Genomic DNA, 25556 nt, shown 5'->3' on the forward strand with positions numbered 1-25556 from the left:
AATTTTCCAAAAACATAAGCAAATAAACCTCGGTGATTCATTTGTAACATGTCTAACCCGACCCTGTCCCCTGCTCGGTGGTTCCGTCTTCTACCGGAAGAGTCGGTGTTTACTGGGCAGCTTTCGCTCCACGTTAGCATCGTTGATTCGCCAAGAAGTTAATAGGAATATATCCGACGCCGTTTTTAAACTAGCAATTGAGTCATATTGGGGGAAAAAAACAAAAAAACAGGATTAGCCACGCCGCGTTTAGCATGTTTATTTGAAGGCGGGATGAGCTACTGACACGCAAAGCAATGACGAGCTGGCTAACGTAGCTAACAACACAGCGTTAGTTCAAACCCAGCAGCGGTGCGTCCACGACAGGGAGACAGGTAACGATGAACACGGTGTCCTCATGCATGCTTAACTAGTGACATGTCATTGACTCATATCACGTTTGCCTTACGTGTGTGTGTGTGGGTGTGTGTGTGTGTGTGTGTGTGTGTGTGTGTGTGTGTGTGTGTGTGTGTGTGTGTGTGTGTGTGTGTGGTGTGTGTGTGTGTGTGTGTGTGTGTGGTAAATGTGTGTGTGTGTGTGTGTGTGTGTGTGTGTGTGTGTGTGTGTGTGTGTGTGTGTGTGTGTGTGTGTGTGTGTGTGTGTGTGTGTGGTAAATGTGTGTTGTGTGTGTGTGTGTGTGTGTGTGTGTGTGTGTGTGGTAAATGTGTGTTATGTGTGTGTGTGTGTGTGTGTGTGGTAAATGTGTGTTATGTATGTGTGTGTGTGTGTGTGTGTGTGTGTTGTGTGGTAAATGTGTTATGTGTGTGTGTGTGTGTGTGTGTGTGTGTGTGTGTGTGGTAAATGTGTGTGTGTGTGTGTGTGTGTATGTGTGTGTGTGTGTGTGTGTGTGTGTGTGTGTGTGTGGTGTGTGTGTGTGTGTGTGTGTGTGTGTGTGTGTGTGTGTGTCTCTCTCTCTCTCCCTCCCTCTCCCTTCCTCCCTCCCTCCCCAGGGATAAGCTCGGCCATGGGTGCGGAGAGCAGCGCGGTGCGCAGCTTCACCCTGGAGGAGCCGCTCCTCACCCTGCCCTCCGGACTCACCATGTACTCGGCGATGCTCCAGGGCGGTAAGCCTGCTTCGGTGTTTGTCCACAAGCGGGGCAATGAGGACAAAGTCAACAAAGCTGCTAAGGTAGTCACCACTGAAGCGGCATCTTGACACTCACTGGCCGTGGCTGCATAACAGTTGTAACGTTAGTAGTAATAGTAACGTCATCTTGTTGTTTAGGGGTTTGCATATGTAACTAAGTGATGTATTTCTCAGAGGTTAATGTTGGATAATTGGGCTGCAGCATAATCTGTGCAGTCATTCTGCTCGCCCATGAGACCTACCATCAAATTCACCATCATCACATTACATTACAGTCATTTAGCAGATGCTTTTATCCAATAAGTGTATTCAACATAGGTATTCAAGAGAACTACTAGTCTCCAGAAGTCATAAGTGCATCTCCTTTCTTAAAAAAAGCATCTAAGAGCATAAACCAGAGCAAAAGTACAGTACAGTGCAGAAACAAACTAATACGAATACAATAAGTGCTAAGCGGAAGGCTCAGGGTAGTGCTTCTTCATTACATTACAGTCATTTAGCAGACGCTTTTATCCAAAGCGACTTACAATCGGTAGCTCAAAGCTTATATTACATATCATTACATATCATTCACCCATTCACACACTGATGACAGGCTACCATGCAAGGTGCCACCATCAGACTCTAACTAACATTCATACAACATCCAGTCCACACCGATGGCAAAGCCTTCGGGAGCAACTTGGGGTTAAGTGTCTTGCCGAAGCCGGGTATCAAACCGCCGATCCTCTGATTGGAGAACGACCCTGCTCTCCACTGCGCCACAGCCACCCCATCATCATAATCATGACATCATACTACTTATATACCACCAAAAGATATCTTCACGCTCTCCATTGACCGCATTGTGTACTAATATGCTAATAATACTGGTTTGGGCACTCATGATGCATTATTCGGTTCCCACTCATTGATTTTTCCTTCAACTGCATGACAAAGAATCACTTTTTGTTTTTGCTGCAGCACCTGAAGACTTTGAGGCACCCATGTCTGCTGCGCTTCCTGTCCTGCTCAGTGCAGGACGGCGACATCCACCTGGTGACGGAGCGCGTACAGCCCCTGGAACTGCTGCTGGACAGTCTCTCACCAGAGGAGATCTGCGCGGGCATCTACGACCTCCTGCAGGCCCTCGTGTTTCTGCATGAGAGGGTGAGCAGAAAAGACCCGTGGAGGAGATGCAAGTAGCCGCTGAGAAATTATTCTAATGTTTGCGACTCATGAATGAGAGACAGATGGTCGGCCAGAACTTGCTTTTCATGCTTGCCCTGTCTGCTCTCAATTCCTTGGCTTTTTGTCTGTTAGTCAGACTGCGCCCCTTCTAGTTTTACCTGTCTTCTTTAGTAGAAATGTGATCAAGTTTGAACTGTTTTGCTGACTGTTTGCTTTTGTATTTATCGCCTGCTAAATGTCCTAATATGCAGAATGCTGCCTTTCTCCTCTAAGCTTGTTTATATTTTGACAGCATGTCTGGCTTTCTCCTCTTCCAATTTTATAGGTTTCTTTTAATTGTAGTTTTAACGACCAAATTTAACACTTTTGGCTTAACACTGGCCCATTTACAGTGATGTTGAATCAATGTTCATTGTCCCTGAGAATTTAAGTAAGGCTTCATTATGAAAAGTAACTACTGAGGTGCCGTTGGCGTTTCTTGTTTCACAGTAGTTGTAAGCCATTTGGTATCAGGCATGAATTAGTTCCTAAATTGTGTTCCTTAACCACCAGGGCAAATCGAGCCACAACAACGTCTGCATTTCATCTGTATTCGTCGGTGAAGATGGTCATTGGAAACTGGGAGGGATGGAGACTGTCTGCAAGTTCACTGAAGCTACGCCTGAGGTAAGAGTCTGAATAATGGCTAGAATGTATCCAAAATGCAGTCTGTGTATTTAAAATGAAAAGCACCTGGGTCATATATTTGAAGAATTGATTTTTAACTTTCTTCAACTCCTCAGTTTCTTGCAAGCGTTCAGAACGTGAGAGAAGCCAGCTGCGTTCCTCCAGAAGAACAGGTAATCAGATTATACGTTGTGTTGGAAAAATGGAAGTCCTTCCTATTTTTTTTTATTCATACGTTCTCATAAAACTTGTCATCGACAGGTTGAGGGCTTTAAAATGCTTCCGGATAAAAATGCTCACTCTCGGGACTGTTACTCCTTTGGAGTGATGGTGGAGACCCTCATCTCTCTCCTGAACAGCTATGGTGAGTAGAGTTTTGTCTACAGCTGTGTTTACTAATGATCTCAACCTTAAGGTTACATCTTATCAAATGTGATGAGTACGTACAGGTAGCTTCTCTTACTCATCTTAATCCCACTCTTTCATCGGTTTCAGGGTCACAGGAGCTGTCTGACAGTCTCACGAAGACCCTGCAGGCGGGCCTGCTGAACTCTGACCCCTTGTCTCGACCCCCACTCAGCTCCCTGCTGACTCATGACTTTTTCAGGTTAGTTTGTTTATGTTTGCGTTTGCTGTCATCATGTTTTTTTTTAAATGATGTGTTTTCTTACACTAAACATATTTTCCCTGTAAATAGGAGTGACTTTCTGGAAGTGAGGGATTTTCTAAAGAGCCTGACATTGAAGATCGAAGAAGAAAAGAATGAATTCTTTAAGTGAGAATATGGTCTTTTTTATAAAGTTTTTTTTATTTTTTCAATGCACTCTTTTGTATTCAATGCAGTGTGTTCATGGAAAACCGTATCATAAGGGTCATAAATTGTTGTCCAAGGCTAGGTACATAGACTCAGAATTGTATTGTTTTTGTATATTTGTATCCGTTAAGAAGTTAAAGTAGTGTTTCTTATAGATTATATTAATTCAATAATTTATCATTTAAGTTAGTCATATGCCCATTCTGTGTTTGTTGTGTAGGTTTCTTCTAGACCGGGTCCAGAGTCTCCCTGAAGAGCTGATAGCTTCACGCCTGGTCCCCAAACTCCTCAACTCTATTGTATTTGCTGAACCCATGGCTGTCAAAAGCTTCCTGCCTCATCTTCTAAGGCCAAAGAAAGGTAGAATGGCTTTTCATTCAACTTTCTGTTACTAATAATAACTCGGATCTTTTTAATTTCCTGCCAAAGCGAGAGAGGCGTTCTGTAGCTTTCATGCTTAATTGTTGTGTGAAAGTGTATGGAGTTGTTGCTCATCGTCTCTCTTTTTTTTTGTCCGTGTGTACAGAATCCAGTGGTGGTGGTAACGATGAAGAATGCCTGCTCTCTGTGCCCCTGTACCGTAAATATGTGATTCCTCAGCTTCTCAAGCTCTTCAAGTTCAATGAGGAACACACCCGGATCGTTCTGCTGGCTCACATGCACATCTACGCTGAGTTCTTCTCCCACGATGAACTCAAAAACCAGATCCTGCCTCAGGTGGAGTGACCTTTTGAGAACAACGATTATCACTGAGCTATGTGTAAAGAAATCGTTTGACTTTCTGGGGAAGCGTATGTTGAACTGTGTTTTCAATATTAAAAAATGTATTATAATAAATAAGAATATCTGAAACAAGATGAATGTAAGATGTGAGTGTTGCATTTGAGGATAGACATAAATGTCATTATGCAATTCTGTCTGATTCACTTTTTTTTTTTTTTTTTGTTCCTGCAGGTTTTGTTAGGAATGAGAGACACCAGTGATTCTCTGGTTGCCATGACTCTGCAGAGTCTGGCGGTGTTGGTGCCGTTACTGGGGGCTCAGGTGGTGGTTGGTGGAGAGAGAACCAAGGTTTTCAAACGCACCACACCCAACTTCACCAGGTCTACAGAGGTCACCCCTGAAAGTAAGCAACACTGATGTCATACTACAGCTTTTTTATGACATACAATGCTATGACATTTTAACGACTTTTATTACATACTATACAATGGCCTTTTTATGACATACTTTACTATGACTTTTAATGACATATTTCATGGCATGCTATAGTATGACCTTTTTAAAGTAAAGTTTTTTGAGACATACTATGACTTTTTAATAAATCTGTTATGGCATACAATACTAAGACTTTTTTTAGTGACCTTTTTAATAAAAAAAATTATAAGACTTTTTTTATGGGATACAATACTATGAATTTTTATTGACATTTTTGATGACATTTTATACTATAGCTTTTAGAATGATTTTTGAATAACATTTTTTATAAAATGTTTAATGAAAAAAAGGATACAATGATTTTAAATTACTTTTTAAGGCAATCTATACTATGACTTTTTTTTTGGAGTTCGTTACTCTGGTAATATACATTCGTCAACACTGATCTTTACCTCTATTCTTTAGCTTCACCTGTCCATATAGTTGGAGGCTCCCACCTTCAGTTGGCCCAACCTTCAAAAGTCTTGAATATGTTTCCCAGACCACCAGGGACTGAAGGCCTGGTCCAGGGTCACATTGGTAGCTTAGCAGGTAGTAAGGAGACTCCACAAAGTTACCCGCTGCCATTAAAATCAGGTATGACCCCTTCCCATACTACTTAAAAAAAAATGTATTTACATTTTCATGTTCCTTTGTCTGAATCTGAATCTCTTTATTTACGTTTCAGATGTCAGTAGACAGATGTCGCTCCCTTTAAATGGCTTTCGTCCGGACAGTGAGATGGAGCCGCTGTCTTACAGCCCAGAGCAGACTGACAGACCAGAAGGTCCAGTGGAGGACTGGCCTGACTGGAGCGACCCCGAAGAGCACAAGAACAGAGATGGACAGTCGGTCCAGATCCACATTCAGGCCTCGGAGAGAGAAGATCCAGTTGGCAGCGGACTGCCGATCTCGCACCCGAACATAGAAGAGGAGCCGTGGGACGACTTTGAGGACACCGAACCCACCTCAGATCTTTCCCCTACAGCTCCTTTATCAGACCCAGTTATACTCACACCACCCAGAGGGGGCGCTACTACACCCGTTAATCATGCTCCTGAAGCACTCAGACATGGTTCCTCCAAACCCCTCAAATTGACCTCAGCACTGCGACAATCCACACAGAGCAAGACGGCTTCCTCATCGGAGGACGGCTGGGCTCAAGAAGAGAGAGACTCGGAGAACTCGCACAACCCTTTAAACCCCAAGACCAAACCCAGAGTGCATCGAAATAATGGGGGCAGAGGAGGTCTGGGGGAGGAGTTCACCATCAAGGTGAAGAGAAAGGAACAGCCGGACCCAGAGCTGGATCTGTTTGCAGACATGGTGCCGGACATCAAACTGTCCTCTCCAGCTCTGCTGCTACTGGACGAGAGCGGTGCGAGTGATGCTGGACCATCGACAGCCTCTTCAGAAAACACAAGGTCTCTGCAGGTCAACTCATCCAAGTTCACCGCCAAGTTCGCTGTTGACAACCTGACTGAGGTGAGTGTGTTAGGTGGTGATTTTTTTTACTTTCGGTGTCCATACAGACATTAAAAAATGAAATAAAAAAAATAAATCACTTTTTCAAGCAGTATTTTTTTAATTTTTAGACTTTATTATTTTTACACTATTAGAAGCTGAGCTGCAAAAATGTAGACTTGTAGAAAACCTTCTTCTCTTGTGATCCCTCAAAAAGAAGCAATGTCTGCTTGCAACCTCTTATCAAAGGGTGCTTGTTTATGAGTTGTGAGAGGCCTTTTTATCCTCATTTTAATAGTTGGCCCAAAGGACAATCACAAGACTAAAACAATGTCTGAAAAATAATCAGAATTTTGCACTATAGAAGATACTAAAATGTAAATATGGCATGTTTACAACCTTCATTTGTGTAACAAGGCTGCAAGCATTTTTAAGTATGTAAAAAGGTGAACTAAATAATTGCAGAAAAATCTGGTGAACCATGAGCCAAAAAAAGCTGATGCTTGTGATGGGAGATACACGTTTGTAGTCAGCGTTAAAATCCATGTTTAAAAAAGCCACTTTTTCATTCTCGTTTATTATTTCATAGGCAAGATAGATTTACTCTCAATTTACAAACTTACCACTGTTATTTTTATATTAACATTCTTTCTTTTCTTTTTCTCTAAAAGACTGAAACAGATGGCTGGGGTGATGGAGATGACCTGAACTGGGAGGATGAGAATTCCTGGTGATGACATTTGATTCGTCTGCTTCATCTGGAGCAAAATAACTCCACCACCCAGACTCAAATCCTTGAGATGCTCCACAGAGACATTCAGACATTTAAGATCAAAGTTACTCCTGTTTTCATTTAATAGCATGATGCAGAAAGTGATAATGATGGACTGAGATTTTGTATAACCTATTCTGGTGGTTCTTGGACATTATCATTATCTTTTTGTAAAGATAACTTGCTTTTGAACTGGAAGGATTTGAAGTTGATCAGCAGATGGTGTAATACTTGGGTAAATTAAGCCATTTTCCTGTTTGCCAACTGGTCCTGAAAGAGGATCCTAATCAGAGGTGACTGTCATGTTGGTATCATCTGCTTCTTCATATTTTTATAAATGTGCCAACTTCACTACTGGCATGAAAATCAATATACTTTTAAGCAAGACATAACTTGCCAAAATTGTGTCAGGTTTGATTTACAGAAGGGTTGCGCTTTGAATGAATGTGAAATAGAAATTACGTAATTTATTAGCTTTTGGTTGCTGGTGAAGTAAAGACTTTATTGTATAAAATATGACCCTGATTATTTTGTTTTTATAAGACATTTGTTGGATATATCTTATAAAGTTATTGCAATTGTTTAGTGCTACTGACCGCAAGTACTGAACTTGGACTTTCATAAAACACGCCTCTAGCCAATGTGGAACTCAATACAGGAACTTTGTATGGCTCAATTTTGATAACTTACCAAGTAAAGACTCCTGTTGGACTCAATGCTATAAAAAAAAGAACAATTGCTTGTATTCAAACAAGTTTAATAAACAACATCAATCAAACAGAACATGTAAAGGTTTAAAAAGTGACTTTTCAGCAGCAGTAAAGTGTGAACAGACTCCACAGGCCTGTTATTCTATAAATGAACGAGACTAGTACACAGCTAGGTTGTGTGTGTGGCTGTGCTGATGTGGGTTATGAGGGTCTGGAGCTCCTGTAGTCGGGGTTCCAGCCACGGTGGAGGCGGAGCTGTGATGTCGGCTTTGCCTTCGGTGAGAGCCTGAAGGGCTTTCAAAGCACTCTCAGCCGTCTGGATGTAGCGGCCGTACTCCTCCTCTGCACCGGTCTCCTGCCGGGCTCTCTTCGGGCACGGCTGAGAGGGAGGAACGGTGTACTAAGTTCCATGGTTACATCCTCACTCACAACATGATTACATTTTTACATCACATGAGGCAGAAATAATGCTTGTACAAATTAAATTTTGAATTGCTGAGCAGGACATTGTGTAATATTTTACTATGAAATATTTTGTTGAATAAATTTACTATTTACAGTGCTCTTGTTATTGCTAAGGGAAGTTTGGAATGAGCTAAAATGATTATAATTAATCACATTTTGAATGGCTTTTTAATCACTACAATACTATAACATACTATATTAAAACATTTTTTATTGCATAGTATACTATGACATTTTCAATGGCATTTTTTATTGTTTTCTTATGACATACTATATCATGACATTTATACTTTGTTTTTTAATATACTGTAAATTACATCTTTATGACATATTATACTATAACACTTTAAAATACATTTTAAGAAATGCTAAACTAACTTTTAATGACATACTATTCTATGATGTTTATATACTATGACTTATTTACCACCTACAATATATATTATGACATTTATAATTATTTATATGGCATAGAGACAATGCCATTTTGAATGATTTATTTTATTACATACTATACTATGACATTTTGTATGCATTTTTTCATGACATACTGTACCTATGACATTTTTGGCAACTTTTGTATGGCATGCTATTATATCTTTAATGACTTAAGATATACAACACAATTACATTTGGAATCCTTTTTTAATGACAAACTATACATTACTTTTATATGACATACTTTACATTGAGGTTTTTTTTACGACATTTGTCGACATAATATAAATGACACACTACGACTTTTTCGACATACTACACTGACTTTTTTTCGACATAGCCTACAATACTATGACTTTTTTCGACATAGTATACTATGACTTTTTTCAACACACTATACTATGACTTTTTTTTCGCCTTTTTCGACATACTATACTATGAATATTTTTGACATACTATTCTATGACTTTTTTCGACAAACTATACTATGACTTTTTCTTGACATTTCTTAATGAATTTTTCGATATACTATATTATAACCTTTCTGTGATATTTTTCAGACCTTTTCGTCATACTATACTATGACTTTAATTGAAATACTATACCGTCTTTTCTATGAAATAATATATTAAGCATTTTTTTATTACCCTTATGTCGTACTGTACTGTGACATATTTTGTCATGATAAAATAATGACATTTTTAAATGATTTTTATGACATAATACACACTACTCTGAGTTTTTTAATGCTATACTATGACATTTTTTATTACATACTATACCATGACCTATCTCATTACTTTTTTGATGACATACTATACTATGACATTTTATATTACTTTTTTATTACATACTGTACTATAGCAACATTTTTGATTTTGTATGGCATACTATACTATGAATTTTTTTATCACTTACAATAACATGTATTTATTGTTCATTGATATTTTGAATGAAATTTTTATTTACATCGAATTACTCAGACTTTTTTACGACATACTATATTATGACATTTTTACGAAATACTTGATACTATGATGCGTTTAATACATTTTAGGGACAGATATCTTGAATTATTTTTTATGTTACACCACTAACCTCTGAATCTGCAACAGCTTCAGCAGAGAGTTTGTTGGAAGCATTTTCTTTGTTAACTTCCAGCCTCTCATTGTGTTGTTCAATAACTGCCGTCTCCAGCTTGAGCCTCTGTAGCCTTGACTCCACATCTTCTTGTGCATTAACAGTCTACAACAAGACATACTTGTTTACATTAATTTGTTCAATCTGAAGTCCATCTCCATTATGATATGTTGGCATCTCCTTACCTTGCTAAGATAGTTCACCACCTTTGTCTTGGTATCTTCTACACTCAAACTTTGGGAAATAACCTCTTCGTGGTTTGTAATCTTGAATCACAAAAGGACACATTAGGTTTATGACAAGGCATTACCCTTATATAAGATTGCACCTTTTGAGTTCCTGCCCTACCTCTGCAAACTGAGAAAAGGCCTCCAGGGTGTGCTGATGAAGCAGCCAGGATCTGTCAGCCAACAGGACACCAAACAGGCTACTCAGCCTCGGCAGAATTTGATTCTGTGGGACAAAACAAAGTTGGTGTGAAAAAGAAAATATGACAAATTAACTAAAAGGTGAGATCCCCATGAAATAGTCTGGTCTCATTACCTGGCTGTCAGGGGGGACAAAGATCTTCCCCAGAGAGGAGAGGAACTCCAGAGAAGCCAGCAGCAGCTGATCTGCACACTTCTGAGACACCACAGCATCCACACACAACAGAGCCTGACCGACACACACACACACACACACACACACACACACACACACACACACACACACACACACACACACACACACACACACACACACACACACACACACACACACACACACACACACACACACAGTCAACAGATGTTTTCTCCGTTCTTCATCTACTTAATTTGAACTGTGAAAACTAACAGCATACCTGACAAATGACTTGTGGTTCGATGTTTTTCACTAAAACGGCCGATATAGAAAGAAGTAGCTGCAGAGTATACTGGAGCACAGGGTGGGTCAGCACCTGGAGTATGACAGGTAACAAGGACAACAGTCAGGCATTCACACTATGCCCGTGTGCATGTCTGTCTGTGTGTGTGTATTTGGATCTCACCTGGTCTGGACTCATTCGTAACCAGAGTTGTGTGACTATCCTCATTGCAGACAACACACACTGCTCCTCAGGAGATGATTGTACCCGAGCCACCGCTAGGAGGGATAACAGCACCATGTTCTGGAGGCACAAGGAACTTTGTATAATATCAGACTTGTGCATGTTTACGTTTCAACTTTCCCCAACCCTGTTTCCTTGCTTTGTTTTCTCGGCTGGATTTAATCATTTTGGCAAGAATTTGGCTGATAGCAGCTGGTCAATATGAATAGAGCTACACTGGAACACCCTGATGAACAAGATCATTGCAGGTGGATGAAAGGACAGGACATGTGTGGGTCAAGGACGTTTCACAAAGTGTCCTATTCTTGAACTAACAGGACTAATAAATTATCACTTTAATAATAATAATAATAAGGCCACAGCCTTGCCCTTGATGTTTGTACTGCCCATTTTTTCTCCATGTAATTCAATATCACAGTCACTACATTTTCCTTATCCATGTAAATGTACATAAACACCATTTACACTTATCTCACAATTTGAAATGAAATCAATGCAGAGTTTACATGAAGAAGTATGAGATCTTTTCTTCTTATACATTTTGAATTGCTTAGTGTGTCTTTGCCCAGTTTCGGTGTCTTCACTGGAGCTCAAAGTAGACATTAACCCACTACTCATTCATTGTAGGAGGAGGTTAAAACAACTGTCCATTATCGTGATATTAGCAAAAAGCTCGGACTGGTTACAACCCAAAATCTGAGGTTGTCCTCACCACTTTGTCCACTTGTCCTAGTTTGTACCCTCCAGTCTGCCAGTCGGTCAGAGCTTTTTGAGTAAGGTTAATGATGTCTTCCTCTACACGGTGACGAGCATCCTGTGACAGAGCTCTGAGAAGGATATGTCGCCATACTGGAAGGTTTGCCACCTCAGATGGTGGAAAGCGTGATACCAGCTGCATCTAGAAAAACAAAATACATCCGATTAATGAAAAATCACTTTATATCAATGTTAGAATCTTGCAAATGCCAATGTATTTTAATTGTAATATATAGACATAATAAACAAGCATCATCAAATGTAGCTGATTCTATACATAAACAGTATGTGAATCATATGCTATGGCCTTTGCAGTCAGCAGATCTCCACCCAAATTAACACCTATTGAAGATTTGGGATTAACGTCAGACCAGAGCTCTCCAGCATCCAAACATGAAATGAGGGAATATTTTGTGGCAGAACGGTGTTTCCTTAGATTTGTAGAGTCCAGTCAAAGGAGCACTGAAGTTGTTCTGGTAGCCAATCATCTTACTTTGTTGATTTTTAATGTCACTTATGTTTATGAAATGTAAGAACATATCAATATGTTTATAAAATATATGTTCCCATTTTCAAAAAGGGGAAACAATATAAATGTGAGTCCCAATGCCTCTAAATGTTTAAGGCCATAAGGCCATAATAAAGCACTCAATCTCGGAACTTGTGAAATGAAAGGTCAAAGAAACAAGTCTGTCTGTTTTAATGTAAAGGACAACCTACTTCTGCAGCAACAGAGTGTACAGATGATATTAAAACAAAAAATGTGAAAATAATATTTAAGTTGACACTCTAGAGTAATTTGTGATTTCATAAAAAAATGTATATTTCTGTTCCCAGCGTTTCTAACCTGGTGGTTCGGCGTCATGAGGAACACCATGCGTTTGAGCAGCAGGCCCACGTGGACCAACTGGTAACACTCAGTGGTGCAAGATTTCACCTGGGGGAGAAGAGAGAGAAGTAGAGAAGAGGTGAGGAACAGTGTGAGTGTCAGTGTGAAGGCTCAGGGGGAGTAAAATCACTCCAGGGGCATCAAGGCAGAAGAAAGGTGATGAACTGATGGAAAGGGACGTGAATGAAAATGAGTGGGATCGAACAACACCAATTGTCACCTCTGTTAGGGTGCCACAGAAAACATGGAGAACCTGATTCTAACCCATAACCCTACAGAGAGGGGATAAAGGGGATGTAGTTATTTTAGAAAGGGGTCACAGACGATGGAGAAACCACCAAGACATTGGTGGCAAGAGACTAGATTTCTGAATTCCTGTAACCTATGTTGAAAATATAACTATTCTACAAAGGTCTACTCAGCGTCTTTATAATTCATTTCTGAAAATGTGTTGTAATGCAATTTGCTGTGAACTCCCTTTCTTTCTGATCCAAATAAAACAAGTCAACAAAATGGACTCTCTCAACTGCTTTGTGTACTGGTCTCTACCCACCAGCTGAGCAACGAGGAGGACATGATGTAGACAAAGTTCTGCTGTTCCATACCTGTAAGCAGAGGAGATAAAATCAGCAGGGGATTCAGTAAAGTACAGAAAAATATGTGTAAAAAAAAAAGACTTTGGTGAATCAGTAAATATAATAAGTCTAAAGGTGCCTGAAATGTAGGGTATGTTATGAATAATGTAGCATGATACAGTGTACAGAAAAGTAGGCCCGATCAAAATATAGCTGCAGAGTGTACACTTTTTTTGATTCAAATGATATATGTGAACACACACTCACCGAGCTGTAAAGCACCACACATCTGTTGCCAGTAGAGCTGTCTGAGTGTCTGCAGTCTGCAGTACCGTATTGACTAAACAACGCTCCTGGCAAAGAGTTAAAAGAGAGCGAAGATCAGAGAGGATGGGAAAATGAGAGAGTCTGAAAAAACAAGATATCACCAAATTTGACAGAAACAGAGAAAATGAAAGTGAAAGAATAACCTGCAATGAAAGACGGGAAATCCTGCGCCAAAACAAAACTGATGGCCACAGTATGAATAAGTGTCCAAAATAAATAAACCAACTCAATACAGTCCAACGGACTTGTGTTATTATTTGGCACGTTATTTTATGCTTGAACAATAAACGTTTTTTTAAGTTGGCAGTAACCATGCATTAAAAAATATATTAAAGTTTCATCAAATATTGAGAAAATGCAGCCTAAGAATGTTAATGCATATTTGCATGCATGGATATACAGTATCTCTAATAAGCTAATATCGGCCTATAATACCTGCCAACGTATCGGTAGGGCTCTACGTAAAATATCCTTGACAAAGGGAACCTCAGTTATCATAAGTGAAGGACTTAAAAGTGATAAAGGCAAACTCAAGGCAAGCACCCTTAACAGACGGATTTGAGATTAGGTCAGTCCAAGAGAGAATTAAAACAAGTTGATTGAAGACACGTCTTGGCAAGTTTCATCGTAAGCCTGCTGTGAGAAGGTCAGCCCCAATTGTTGCCAAGCACCACACCCAAAACAAATCCTGCTTATACCAAACATTCTTGATTATTTGCAAGAAAGTTTGCCAATCCAAATTCTCCCCAGAGGTTTGAAGATAAAACACAATGGCAGGACATAAGACGTCTAGTTTCAGATTTAGTCAATTTTTGCTTTCTCAATCACTCTCAATCACTCCTTAACTCGTATTCTGTTTGTCAAACAAAATTCCCATTCCTGGTTTCTACTACGTGAAAAATGGGACTTTGTGTCCAGTGGGGGGGGAGAAGTGGGTAAAGATGATGCCTGCATCCAAACATACACAATAGAACATAGTCTAAACATTATTAGCAAAACCTTCTTCACTTCTACTGATGCTGCTTTTGATACAGTGCATGTGGACGTGTGTGTGTAGACCTCACCAGCACGGGGAAGTACACTGGAGGAAGCGCAGCCACACTGGCACAGAGCTGCACACAAATGTGGTTGTGAAGAGTGACCAGGACCTGGGCCTGGCCCTTCATCATCACCCCTGGCAACAGCACAGGTACCCGACGCTCAATATAGCATCGCCTGAAACTAGTGAACAACGCCTGGTAGAGAGGAAGCCTGGAGACAGAGGGGGTGGAAAAAACTTAAGTGGCATTTTTGATATATTTACATTAACTGAATAGTAAAATCTCTTTCAAGACTGCGGAAAGATGCATACACTTTTTATGTAATCTTTAAAGTCTAATTCAATATTTGACACTGAAAGTACTTAAAGTCCTAAATCACTAGTGACCATGGGTTCTATTACTACTCAGTATCAGTATCACAAAGCAATCATTTTGTCCATATATCATATATCAAGCAAAGGTTGAATACTATCATAATTAATCCTACACAGTTAACAATGTATGAATACACTGCTGGTCTTCGTTATATAATTATTATAATACGTATGTGGAATGCAATCTGTTTAAAAAAATCTGATTAATCAGTAATGTTGGATACTAAAATGATTTACTCTGAATTTACTATAAAAAAAAAAAAACTGAAATTAGCACTGTAGATTAAAAAAACTATTATTAAAATCAATTATCCATAAACATCAACAACCAAAAGTTAGTCAAAAGGTTATAGTTGGTTGCCAGCCTGAAAACCGGTTCTAAAATGAACTGCTTGTCCTTTCGTTAAAGCACCAAATGTATAAAATAAATTCAGCTGATGACAACAACAAAAACACTATTCATTACCTGGGTGTTTCCTCTGAAAACTGGCTGCCAGTGTACCAAAGCTGCAGCACCTCCTCTGGTTGGGAGGCGAGCTGACCCAGGACGCTCACCAGCAGCAGACACTGAGGAAGCTCGAGGTCAGGAGTCAACCCTGCAGACAAACAAGACAAAGGTTGTTATAGGATTGTATGTTGCATGTTTTGTGACAGCTAGAAACATGGTGGCCACTTTCTTTTGAGTAAGAACATACAGTCAACATTTTGCCAATACAAATCGTCAGAAAAATCAGTCCTCAGTGGCATGACGGCAAGCATTAAACTCACGCATGTCATGCTGGAGGACAATTTCTGCAAAGGGCCTTAAAGGTAACAGCTGGAGCAAGAGGGCATCCACGGGAACCAGAGCCGCTGCATTCAGCTCCTCGGACAGAGCCGAGGGCAATGTTGGAGCGCACAAGCTGGGAGGGAACTTACTGAAAGACATCAGGATGTACGTTTTACTTAACTCAAACATTTTTAACTCAAAAGGACAAGTTGTAGTCTGTATCTGCTACTTAAAACCACACATACCTGATTATCTGGAGGTAGAGTTGGTGATAGCAGTTACAATACTTTGTCAGGAAAAACTTGAATTCCTGTTCAAAGGGAAAAAATGATGGGATGTTCAGCTGCTTTGTATTGTGAGGTAGAGAATTCCAAACTTAACAGATATAGACATGGCATAATGATTTTATAGAGTCAAGAGGAAGTCAAGCAGATCTAACTTTTCGTACCTTTATGTAATGAACCAAAGTGTTGGCAAAAAAACGACACATCTTGGCAGTTTTCTGGAACAGCTTGTATTCTGGGCTTTGTTTTGCCTCCTTTAAAAAGGACAAAAGAGCATTAATACGAAAGGTGACAAAAATCAAATCTACTCTGATAAAACCAAGTGTCACTTTTTTTTTTTTATTTCTTCTATAATACAGAAAAATATCCACATATAAATATCCACCATTGTGTTCATACTCTTGAATCTCAAACATTTTTTATACAAATATTAAAGGAAACAAAATACTCATTCAATAGTCCTGAATCTGTAAAACTGTAAAAAGCTGCTAAAACCTATTAATAGGCTCATTCGAGATGAGCCAGTCCTGCACAGAATCGATCACCAGCGATCGCCGCATAATTCACGCCTGTTAGATTTGTGTACGACTTGATCCCGACTTGCTCTGACATCATGCACACGCGGTCAACGATAACCTCACAAGAGCGAGACGGTCGCAGTTTTTAGAGCCAGGCACTCCACCGACTGCATGAAGCAGGGCATCATGGGAAATGCCTGGCTGTTGCCAGATCAAAGAGCTGATAGGCTCTTAGATTTCGCAACAAACACCACGTTTTATAGAAAATAAGATTTTTCTCTGTAACCATAATACTTAACGCTTGATTGTTGGCAACTAGTCTAATTTTTTGCAATGAAGGTTTAATCTAAAAACATATATTGTGAAATTGAAAATAATAATGCTTGTTTGTAAAACACACGCAGCAAAGTGTTTCACAGGTAGACATTAAAAGAACAAAGGACAGAATAGAACAACCTAATAATACTAGATTTATCTTTATTTACTACCAATCAGAGCTTTCCTACCTGCAGACCAGCATGTTTAATCTGTTCAGCCATCTCCACACAGTTGTGGAAAGAGGTCAACAGGTTGTCACACAGGCTGTTGCTGATGTCACCGTGATGTAGATGTTCCTCCACCAATGACTGGTACTTCAGACTCTGTCTGAACAGAAGAATTCATCCAATTCTTATAACAAAGTGATTCATCCAGTAACAGTAAATACGAAATCAACAAAAACACCAAGTGTCTACATGAGTGTCTGCTGTACTGACTTGATGAGGAATTTCCATGTGTTTGCATGTAGTGCTATGTCCAGGTTGGAGATGATAGAGCAGATATCCAGCAGGTTGTGAATCACTGAAGATGAAGAAAAATAACTCGCATTGATGGTATACAGGTACAACATTGGAATATTTACAATGAGTGTGGCGGTGGTAAACCAACAGATGCATACACAAATACACACACATACCTGTGACAATGTCAGAGACCTCTTCCTCTGAGGAATTGCTGTCCAGGGAGATCCTGTCCAGCAGGTCCAACAGATCCTTCTGGAGGGAGTAAGCCTCCTTGAAGAGTCCCTGCAGCAGGTCAGCCACCAGGGACAGACGGCCACAGTAAACCACCTCACTCTCCTGAGGACAACACGCAGAGTATGCTTAGACTCATCATTTTTATTTTTATAGATTTCACACACATAGACATTTTTTTTTCAGAAGATAGTTTTAAATTAATTTATGACTTTGGATTTTATGTTCCCTTGCTTCCCTAAGTGACTGTGTTTCATGCTACAAAAATATGCTCATCACTGTAATTTACAGTTAAAGGGGTCATCTTGATTTCAAATAATACTCCTGTTAATAAAATATTTCCAAAAACAAGAAAGAGGAAACTGAGGATCAATCCGAAATGAGTCCCTCAAGGTATGTCTGTGCTGCAAATGGTATTTTTAAAATACAGTGTCTGCAATTTGGAATCACTAATCCTTTTTTTAAATCAAATTTTACCCATTTTAAAATAGTCAAAATAAGCAAGGATATTTTTATTTTAAATAAAAACTGAAATAAGCCCTATGCATCAACACATCTCTATTTAGGTCAGATCTGAATTTGCTGTATTTAATGTTTTTTTGTACAAAAACTAATCACAAAATTTTGTGTAATTTTAATTCATGGATTCACTGCATATAATGATAACAGTTATCAAATATATCTTTATATGTCCTTCTTATGAATAATAGTATGCTTTTTTATTAATATTATTGTTAAAAATATAAACCATTTAACCATAATTATAGCAATTATTGCACAACATAATTTATTACGCATAAAAACATGCATAATAGATTGGGAGTAACCTCTGAGTCTGCAGTTGAAATGTACTCATTACAGCCACTGATAAACTAAACAGACCAACCTTGCAGTGCTGAAAGGTTTCCCTCAGCACTTTCAGGATACAAGTCGGCAACGAGCGGATGGCATCAAAGTCAGGGGTTTCCTTAAATGTGCCAATGTGACGCACACAAGCTGATAGGGCATCAATTATCTGCATCATTGCCTGAAATAGAAAGCAGGATCTTGTCAAAATATTGTTAAGGAAAGAAGTGAGAATAAAGTTTTCAGAAATAAGTATGATACATACCCTAAACTTTTATGGGAGTAATTGTACCACATTTTTAAATACACAGCCTTGCTATGTAACAACTAAGACAGCAATAATAGTACCTGCAGAATGTTTCTTAGTAGGCCACACAGTTCAGTGTTTTGACTGGACAGCCCTCCAACTTGGTCCAAGATTCCTTTGATCATGCTGTCAAACATGGTCACAGACTGCAGACATTTGTGACAGAAAAGGACAGAAACAGTCACAAAGACAAATCAACACTGCAATACTATGATAGACTTTTAAGGGGTGGTATAAGTTATACATTCACAAGACAAATATAATTCTATCAACAAATCCTTTGGATTTTTTCCCATGACCTGCATTCACTCTGCGTTATTTAAGAAATGCTAGTAAAGATATTCACATAACAGGTCCTAAAACAATATGCATTCATCGTGTTGTTTACCTTTGGTAAGATCTTGGAGAAGCATTCATCTTCCAGCTCAGACAAGCCAATATGAGGGAGGAACATGTCTGTAATGACCTTCAGTATACCTGTGAGGATGGTATGTTTAAAAGACAATGCATACTTAGATCACAAGTAGTGCTGAAAGCCAAAAAATAAGCAGTTTGTCGTTACAAATGATGATGCAATGAAGAACACTTACGTATATGCTCATCCCAATTCTCAGAGTTACTATGCAAAGAGTGCAAACAGTCAAGGAAAACCACGTCATTACAGCAAATTAATGCCCTTTGTATAATCCTGATAGATGATGAATAAGCAAGAGCAAAACACAAACTTGTGCCGAGCTTCTTATCTATTATCTTGAGAGGGTTTGAATGTTTCGGTGTTTCAATATAATTCATAAGAACTGGCATATTGCCAAGTCTATAGATGTGTAAATCGCACTGTACAACTTCTCCCAAATATGGATATTCCCCCCCCCCCCCCCCCATGCTTTTCCAATCTTTTGTGCATTTCAAACCTTTACAATACTTGCATATCCCTTCCTAAAATAAACCAGTGTGTGAAGCCATGAATCATGATGTGACCCCTGAAGAATGAACATGAGTTGGCTGTCACGTTGGAGAGGATATGGTGAGTTTGGGCAGGACAGTGGAGAGCTCCTGGCGGCAGGTTTCCTGACTCCACTGCAGCACTTCGTCCAGGAGAGAGGTGTTGGTCTGGGACATGATGACAGCTGTCCAAACGACAAAAACGACTGAGTCATTCAAAGTGACTCAGTTAAGTATAGCTTTGTCAATATTTTCAGACCAAAACAGTGTTCAGAATGTGCTTCCTGTTTGAACAACAGAGAGACGAGGCTATATTTCGCTTTGTTAATGATTATTTCGATAATATATATAGTTTCTTACCATAAATGACTTCTGTTCGGGAACATACAGTCACACCTACGCGTTTGTTTCTCTTGGCAACACCATTGTGTTTTGGTTATTCACTAAAACGTGGGACACAATAAAGAAGAAAGTTGTCTGTGGGCCGTGCAGTCTTTGCATGGCTTTGCGCGCTGATTGTTTGAATCGGATGTGACGTAGTGCGAGGTGCTGCTCATCAGCCCGCTCTGTGATTGGTTGAAATGTTAGAAATCGAAAGCTTTCAACCAATTGGAAAACGCGATGAATGCAAATCGTTGAAAATAACAACTGTCATCATGAGACTGTGAAGAAATGAAGAAATATAAATACATTCTGCACGCGTAGCCAGATAATATTGTACATCTATCAATAATATACATATTTTTCCAGACATTTACAGTTTATATTTATGTAAATGTCTGGTTTCATCAGACATATGATGATGGTTTCAAATATTTTTATTTTTATTTTTATTTTTATTTTTATTTTTATTTTTATTTTTATTTTTATTTTTATTTTTATTTTTATTTTTATTTTTATTTTTATTTTTTTATTTTATTCTTATTGTATAATATGTTTTATTTATTGTCTGTTTCTGTGTAGTGGGCTGCTGCAACACCCGAATTTCCCCCATGGGGATCAATAAAGGAATATAATAATAATAATAATAATAATAATAATAATAATATGCCACACATTCAAGGAAAAAAAAGACATGGGCCAACAATTAAATATATGTTTTTGTAAATAAAGACTTTAAAGATAAAGTTGGGCTTAATTAATGAACATATAAAGAGTAATAAACGATAAGGCTTTCATAAGGATTAAATAGCTAAAAGAACTACGAATACACCATATGCTGGTATTGTAGTTACTATAATCCAAATAATGATATCAGATGACTTTATAATGACACATCAAACTTACATGGCCCCCTGAGGCAGGTCGATGGTCTTCAGGCTATGGAAAGCTCTGCAACTGTAATCTGTAAGGGTTTTCTCTTTGTCCCTTTTACAAGCAGTTTTTATCCTCTCGTAGTTAGTTTTAACACATATTTGTTTCAGAATTTTCACCCAATGCTTATCCATTTTGACCTGGTGACAAACTTTGTGTCAGAGTGTTAAAACGAAGCACATAATGGATAAATATTCGAAATGACAATTTACTAGTTACACAGATTGTGACTTGATGTACCTGGCAATATAAAGTACACTCTATATGTATATATCTCTAATTAATAAGTAACCACATGTAGGTTGGGCTGAAAATGACTAAGATGTTAAGGAATGTTTAGATTATATTCAAATCAGTTCAGGGAAGGATGATGAAGGATGAATTTCTCTCGGCCCTGACCTGATTGACTCCATAAAATTAATGTCTGGTGAGCTATTGTTTTACTGATACGATCTTGAGCATTGAAGTAAATCTCAACACTTTTGCTGCGCCTTTGTTTCCCGACAGAGGTGTTAGCGCCTCATGCTGCAGGAAGGGACTAACTTCTTGTTTAGGAAACAGGACAGCACATTGATTCTTATCTCTTTCAAATACAATTTATTGCGAGGCTGCTTGCTGTATAGTCTTCTTACACTTGGAAGGAATTATCAAAATACATGCTATTTTTTTCTCCACTTGATTAACCTGATTTATTAGTTTATGAATCACTTTAGTCTCAACATAACAAGTAATAGTAACAGTCCTATAGAATACAGTTATTTGGCTATTATAGGTTGATGAAAAGCATTTGTTTTGGTATACATTATATATAAGTACTTCAAAAGCAAAACAAAACTTGCTACATAAACATAATAACTTTGAAAAATGTATTCTGTGGGTTATATTCTGTGAGATTGTAACGATTAAGACGAAGGCCTCAAACTATTTTACATAATTTGCCCTTTGAACCATTACATAGTGAAACAGACTGATTACTGTTAGGTCATAGACAAATCAACTGTTTCATGTGAAATCTCATTAATTCCAACAGTTTCCAAGAAGAGGGTTGAGTCTAACACGGTATAAGACTTCTCCCTCCTGTGCTGACCTCCCTGTTTGTAGATAATGGAAAGGTCATCAGTTTATGAAACTTGCTCCGGATTTGAGAGGGAAAACGGAAGGAAGATGCTTTTGATTTTTAGGTCACAGGGTCACTCGCCGAATGCAGTCAGTATTGGTGTCTATGTTAAGCCTACTGATGAGGGTCAAGGTGAATGGAGCTCTGTTTAGTGAGAAGCTAATAATATGGTCAGCAGAGTTCCGCGCCACTCTTCCCTTCTGTTTACTTTACAGCTCACTAGATACGTGGTGAGTCACAAGCAAAAAAAGAAAGGACTGGCAAGAATGTGCCTAGCTGCTGGAATACAACATGTTCCTTTAAATACCCAGTTATGTGGGAAAAACCCAAAGGAAAAGGATGTAGACTCTTGTGATATGGATCGTTGAATCTCCTGGGAATATTTTGTGGCTAATTCATGTAACATAGATTTGAAACAACAGCAAATCAGTCGCCTATTTGGAGCCACCTGAACAGCCCAGGTATCATCTCTTGCTGTCAGCACAGATTAGAACTTTAGCTTTCTACCTTTCATCCTTAGGATAGATCACAGAATAAATAAATGTGCATTACACAACAGATGCTCAGTCGGTCTACCACAGACTGAATTACTTTAGCAACTCTTAGATGCTATATTTTGTTTGACATTCATGATCCACAGAGGATTATCATTTGGTGATCCCCTGACTTTTCCTTCTAATGCCGACAGCAGGTCAAGGTATTTACGCATCCTGTAAAATATCTCTACAACCACCTCCCAAATGAAAAATGACTTTGGTAATCACATTATTTTCCGCTAGCAACACGATGAGGTTCTTTTTTTCTAAAAGATCAACAACAGTTGGATGGAAAGCCATGAAATTTGATTCAGGAACTTCATATTCCTTCAACATTTTCTCTAGCACCGTCAATCAGCTTCAATTTGTACCTACATTGGTTTATGATCAAATGCCATTAAAACCTAATGTCATCACATCGACCTCAGCTGAACTTTGTATTTAGTGCTAATTAATAAATGTTAGCATGCTGACTTCCTAAACTCAAATGATGGATATGGTTGTCATTCTACCTGCTGTGGCTGTAGACTCTTAAGCTGTGTCTCAAATCCATTCTACAAACTGTCGTAACATACTGTTTTAGCAGTTGGTCTACGAATACCAACCTACTTAACAAATTCATACAAACAGGAAATTAAACAGTATGTGTAACATCTGTGATTTAGGAATGTCAATGCGAATTAAAATACACATATATACAAAATGTTTATTTTAAAAGACTACATACTTACTATTTGATTCAAAAATGTTTTTCAAACCATTTTCACCACCACCCACAATTCATTTAAATTATTTCCATCTGTGAGTAGCACCTCAAATTCCTTTGTGCATTGCATTGTGGGAGTGCATGAACAGCACATTCAAAAATTGACTGATTTATTTTGAATCTCTGCTTCAAGTATACTTTATTTTTTAACCACACAAATAACTAAAAACCTGCTTAGAATTGGTATAGATATGAAACACACTTTTAGTCTTGTTTTTTCTTAGACTGTGGATACAGAAAGGCAGACTAGATCTTTTCTCACACAAGTAGTTGTGACTAATGCCTCCCAAAAAGTTAAATAGATATAACTGGAGGGAATTTGGCTGCTCAATGTGGGAAGTAAGAGATAATAAGAACAGGCCTTTTTTTTAAATGATAGGACTCAGGCTTTTGTTGTTCTTGTCTCAGATTGTAAGCTCTTACATTTTATTATTTTTTATGACGATACATTATTGTATCGTCTGTAAAGCGCTGTGGGATTCAGTTAGAATTGTATCTTTTTTTTTAGCATTCCAAACACATGAAAGCCTAAAATCATGACAGCAAGTGAAAGCCCCTCTTATCTGGGTCTGCCTTTTTAAACAAACTTTCCCTCAAGGCAACAGGATATGCTAGTGATTCCAACTGGCTCACCCCTTCCTGTATGGACTTTACGCTTGACACGCGACCTTCAGTTCTGATAAAGTCAATCAGACACCAAGCGAAAGTAGAGATGAATCATTCGATTTATAAAAGGAAAAAGATATTTGCAGAGTTTAAACAAAATCCAGCATATTTTTGGTGTGTACATTTCATAATATGATTTTTTTGTGCTTTCACAGAATCAGAAGAAAACAGATAATGCAAAATGGTGTACTTGAATTGAAAAACGGTGGGTTGTTTTGAAACTAATAAATAAAGTTAGACATTTAAAATGAGATGTAGGTTCACTTTTTGTCATCGGACCAGGTGATCTCATAGTCGCTGTAGGCACTCTTCAACTTCTCTACAGACACAGAATGGTCTGCTTTACCAAACGCCTGAAAATGAATGAGAAAGCATTTACGTTATCACATTAAAAGTTTACCGAGTATTTGTTGTAGTATATTAATAGTATTTCGATTCAGCTTTTAATGCATTTCTAATCAATTTACTTACAGTTGATTCTCCAAACACCTTCAGTTTTTTCTCTTTGCTGTTGTGCTCTATCTTCCCTCCTCCGAGGCATTTACACTCCATCCCCAAGGCCTCCATAGCTGGATTGACCTTCTCAAATATATGATCTGTAAACAATTCAAATAATTCCATCAATCAAAACTTACAAACCGGTTAAGCTGCAGGACAGGACAGTCAAATAAGCAACAATTTAAAGCATTTTCACTGTCATTAATCTCCCATCTTATCTTCCAAAGCTGCTGCCTCCAATATTTGCAACACATAAGGTTGGCAAGCATTGCATCTGCATGGTTTGTGCACTTTTTAATGCACATTGCACGTCTACCAAAAGGAACACATGGTTGAGATCGCATCCCATTTCTAATCTACAGCAACTTTTTAGGTCTTGTTTTGCATGTTGTCTCGAGCCAAACTGAAGCAAACTACAGTTATCAACTCACTGTGATACTCTGCACTTTTTGTGCCCCGGACTATGTCTTTGTGCACTTCGCCATCTTTCACTTTCACTCTAAGCAGAATGTACTTAAAGGTTCCCTCTGGATCGATCTCAACAACGGGGATTTTCGCCAGAGCGTCTGCCATTGTGTCTGTAGCTTTAGTCAGAGCACTGGAGACAGACAACATGGTGTCACTCATGCCTTTATTTTGGGATGTCTATTTCCTGCCTTAAAGGGACAGATCAATGTGCAACATGTCGCCATAACTATACAAGAGAACGCACGCTGGCGCCCCCATGTGGCATCAATAGGGATATGTTTAGATTGTACTGCTCTCAAAACACAGAAATCATGAAATCAGTGTACTGCAGCTCATATTTATCAACCCAGTTAATAGCAAAGGGAAAAGGTTCATAATATGTCTCATGTTGGGAAGCCTATTTGTCACCCTTTTCCTGTATCTCTCTATTGTGTTTGTTATTTCCTGCAGCTAGAGAAGATTTTCCGCCGGTGTCTATCATCAAGGTCAGAGGGCAGAG

At 38.6% G+C, this 25556-nt stretch overlaps 3 protein-coding genes across 3 annotated transcripts; 1 reads left to right on the plus strand and 2 right to left on the minus strand.

Moving 5' to 3' along the window:
- The first annotated feature begins 66 nt into the window (after positions 1-66).
- scyl3 (SCY1-like, kinase-like 3) lies at positions 67-7945 on the plus strand. Its single transcript, XM_054602680.1, has 14 exons — positions 67-374; positions 990-1168; positions 2090-2275; positions 2849-2962; positions 3079-3135; positions 3224-3326; positions 3458-3569; positions 3660-3737; positions 3997-4136; positions 4303-4493; positions 4731-4902; positions 5400-5570; positions 5662-6458; positions 7109-7945. Exons 2-14 carry the CDS (start codon positions 1004-1006, stop codon positions 7169-7171), a joined length of 2349 nt encoding a protein of 782 aa, XP_054458655.1. The 5' UTR covers positions 67-374; positions 990-1003; the 3' UTR covers positions 7172-7945.
- A 90-nt stretch (positions 7946-8035) lies between these two features.
- On the minus strand, positions 8036-20242 carry firrm (fignl1 interacting regulator of recombination and mitosis). The gene is made up of 25 exons (XM_054602679.1): positions 20053-20242; positions 19774-19877; positions 19341-19380; positions 19139-19227; positions 18792-18896; positions 18484-18624; positions 17540-17702; positions 17340-17424; positions 17091-17229; positions 16231-16320; positions 16028-16092; positions 15782-15930; positions 15480-15609; positions 14664-14850; positions 13540-13625; positions 13251-13302; positions 12656-12745; positions 11765-11950; positions 10993-11112; positions 10807-10902; positions 10506-10619; positions 10311-10415; positions 10148-10228; positions 9921-10067; positions 8036-8298 (listed from the first exon to the last, which is right to left on the minus strand). The coding sequence occupies exons 2-25, from the start codon at positions 19867-19869 to the stop codon at positions 8089-8091; spliced, it is 2766 nt and encodes a 921-aa protein (XP_054458654.1). The 5' UTR covers positions 19870-19877; positions 20053-20242; the 3' UTR covers positions 8036-8088.
- A 3890-nt stretch (positions 20243-24132) lies between these two features.
- si:dkey-51e6.1 (uncharacterized protein LOC558617 homolog) lies at positions 24133-25238 on the minus strand. Its single transcript, XM_054603131.1, has 3 exons — positions 25021-25238; positions 24563-24687; positions 24133-24444 (listed from the first exon to the last, which is right to left on the minus strand). The coding sequence occupies exons 1-3, from the start codon at positions 25214-25216 to the stop codon at positions 24352-24354; spliced, it is 414 nt and encodes a 137-aa protein (XP_054459106.1). The 5' UTR covers positions 25217-25238; the 3' UTR covers positions 24133-24351.
- Between the last annotated feature and the right edge of the window lie 318 nt (positions 25239-25556).

The sequence above is a fragment of the Anoplopoma fimbria genome, chromosome 8 (assembly GCF_027596085.1).
Source record: "Anoplopoma fimbria isolate UVic2021 breed Golden Eagle Sablefish chromosome 8, Afim_UVic_2022, whole genome shotgun sequence".
NCBI lineage: Eukaryota > Metazoa > Chordata > Actinopteri > Perciformes > Anoplopomatidae > Anoplopoma > Anoplopoma fimbria.

What these genes read in the sequence shown, in the direction of transcription:
- scyl3 (XM_054602680.1), top strand. Translation starts at nt 1,004, where the DNA reads ATGGGTGCGGAGAGCAGCGCGGTGCGCAGCTTCACCCTGGAGGAGCCG. An exon ending in AAGTCAACAAAGCTGCTAAG is followed by an intron (nt 1,169 to 2,089) that starts GTAGTCACCACT and finishes TTTTTGCTGCAG; the next exon opens with CACCTGAAGACTTTGAGGCA. An exon ending in CTGTTGACAACCTGACTGAG is followed by an intron (nt 6,459 to 7,108) that starts GTGAGTGTGTTA and finishes TTTCTCTAAAAG; the next exon opens with ACTGAAACAGATGGCTGGGG.
- firrm (XM_054602679.1), bottom strand. Translation starts at nt 19,869, where the DNA reads ATGTCCCAGACCAACACCTCTCTCCTGGACGAAGTGCTGCAGTGGAGT. An exon ending in CAGTGTACTTCCCCGTGCTG is followed by an intron (nt 13,626 to 14,663) that starts GTGAGGTCTACA and finishes ACTCTTTGCCAG; the next exon opens with GAGCGTTGTTTAGTCAATAC. An exon ending in TGGTGAACTATCTTAGCAAG is followed by an intron (nt 10,068 to 10,147) that starts GTAAGGAGATGC and finishes GTCTTGTTGTAG; the next exon opens with ACTGTTAATGCACAAGAAGA.
- si:dkey-51e6.1 (XM_054603131.1), bottom strand. Translation starts at nt 25,216, where the DNA reads ATGAGTGACACCATGTTGTCTGTCTCCAGTGCTCTGACTAAAGCTACA. An exon ending in AAAAAGTGCAGAGTATCACA is followed by an intron (nt 24,688 to 25,020) that starts GTGAGTTGATAA and finishes AATTGTTTACAG; the next exon opens with ATCATATATTTGAGAAGGTC. An exon ending in AGGTGTTTGGAGAATCAACT is followed by an intron (nt 24,445 to 24,562) that starts GTAAGTAAATTG and finishes ATTCATTTTCAG; the next exon opens with GCGTTTGGTAAAGCAGACCA.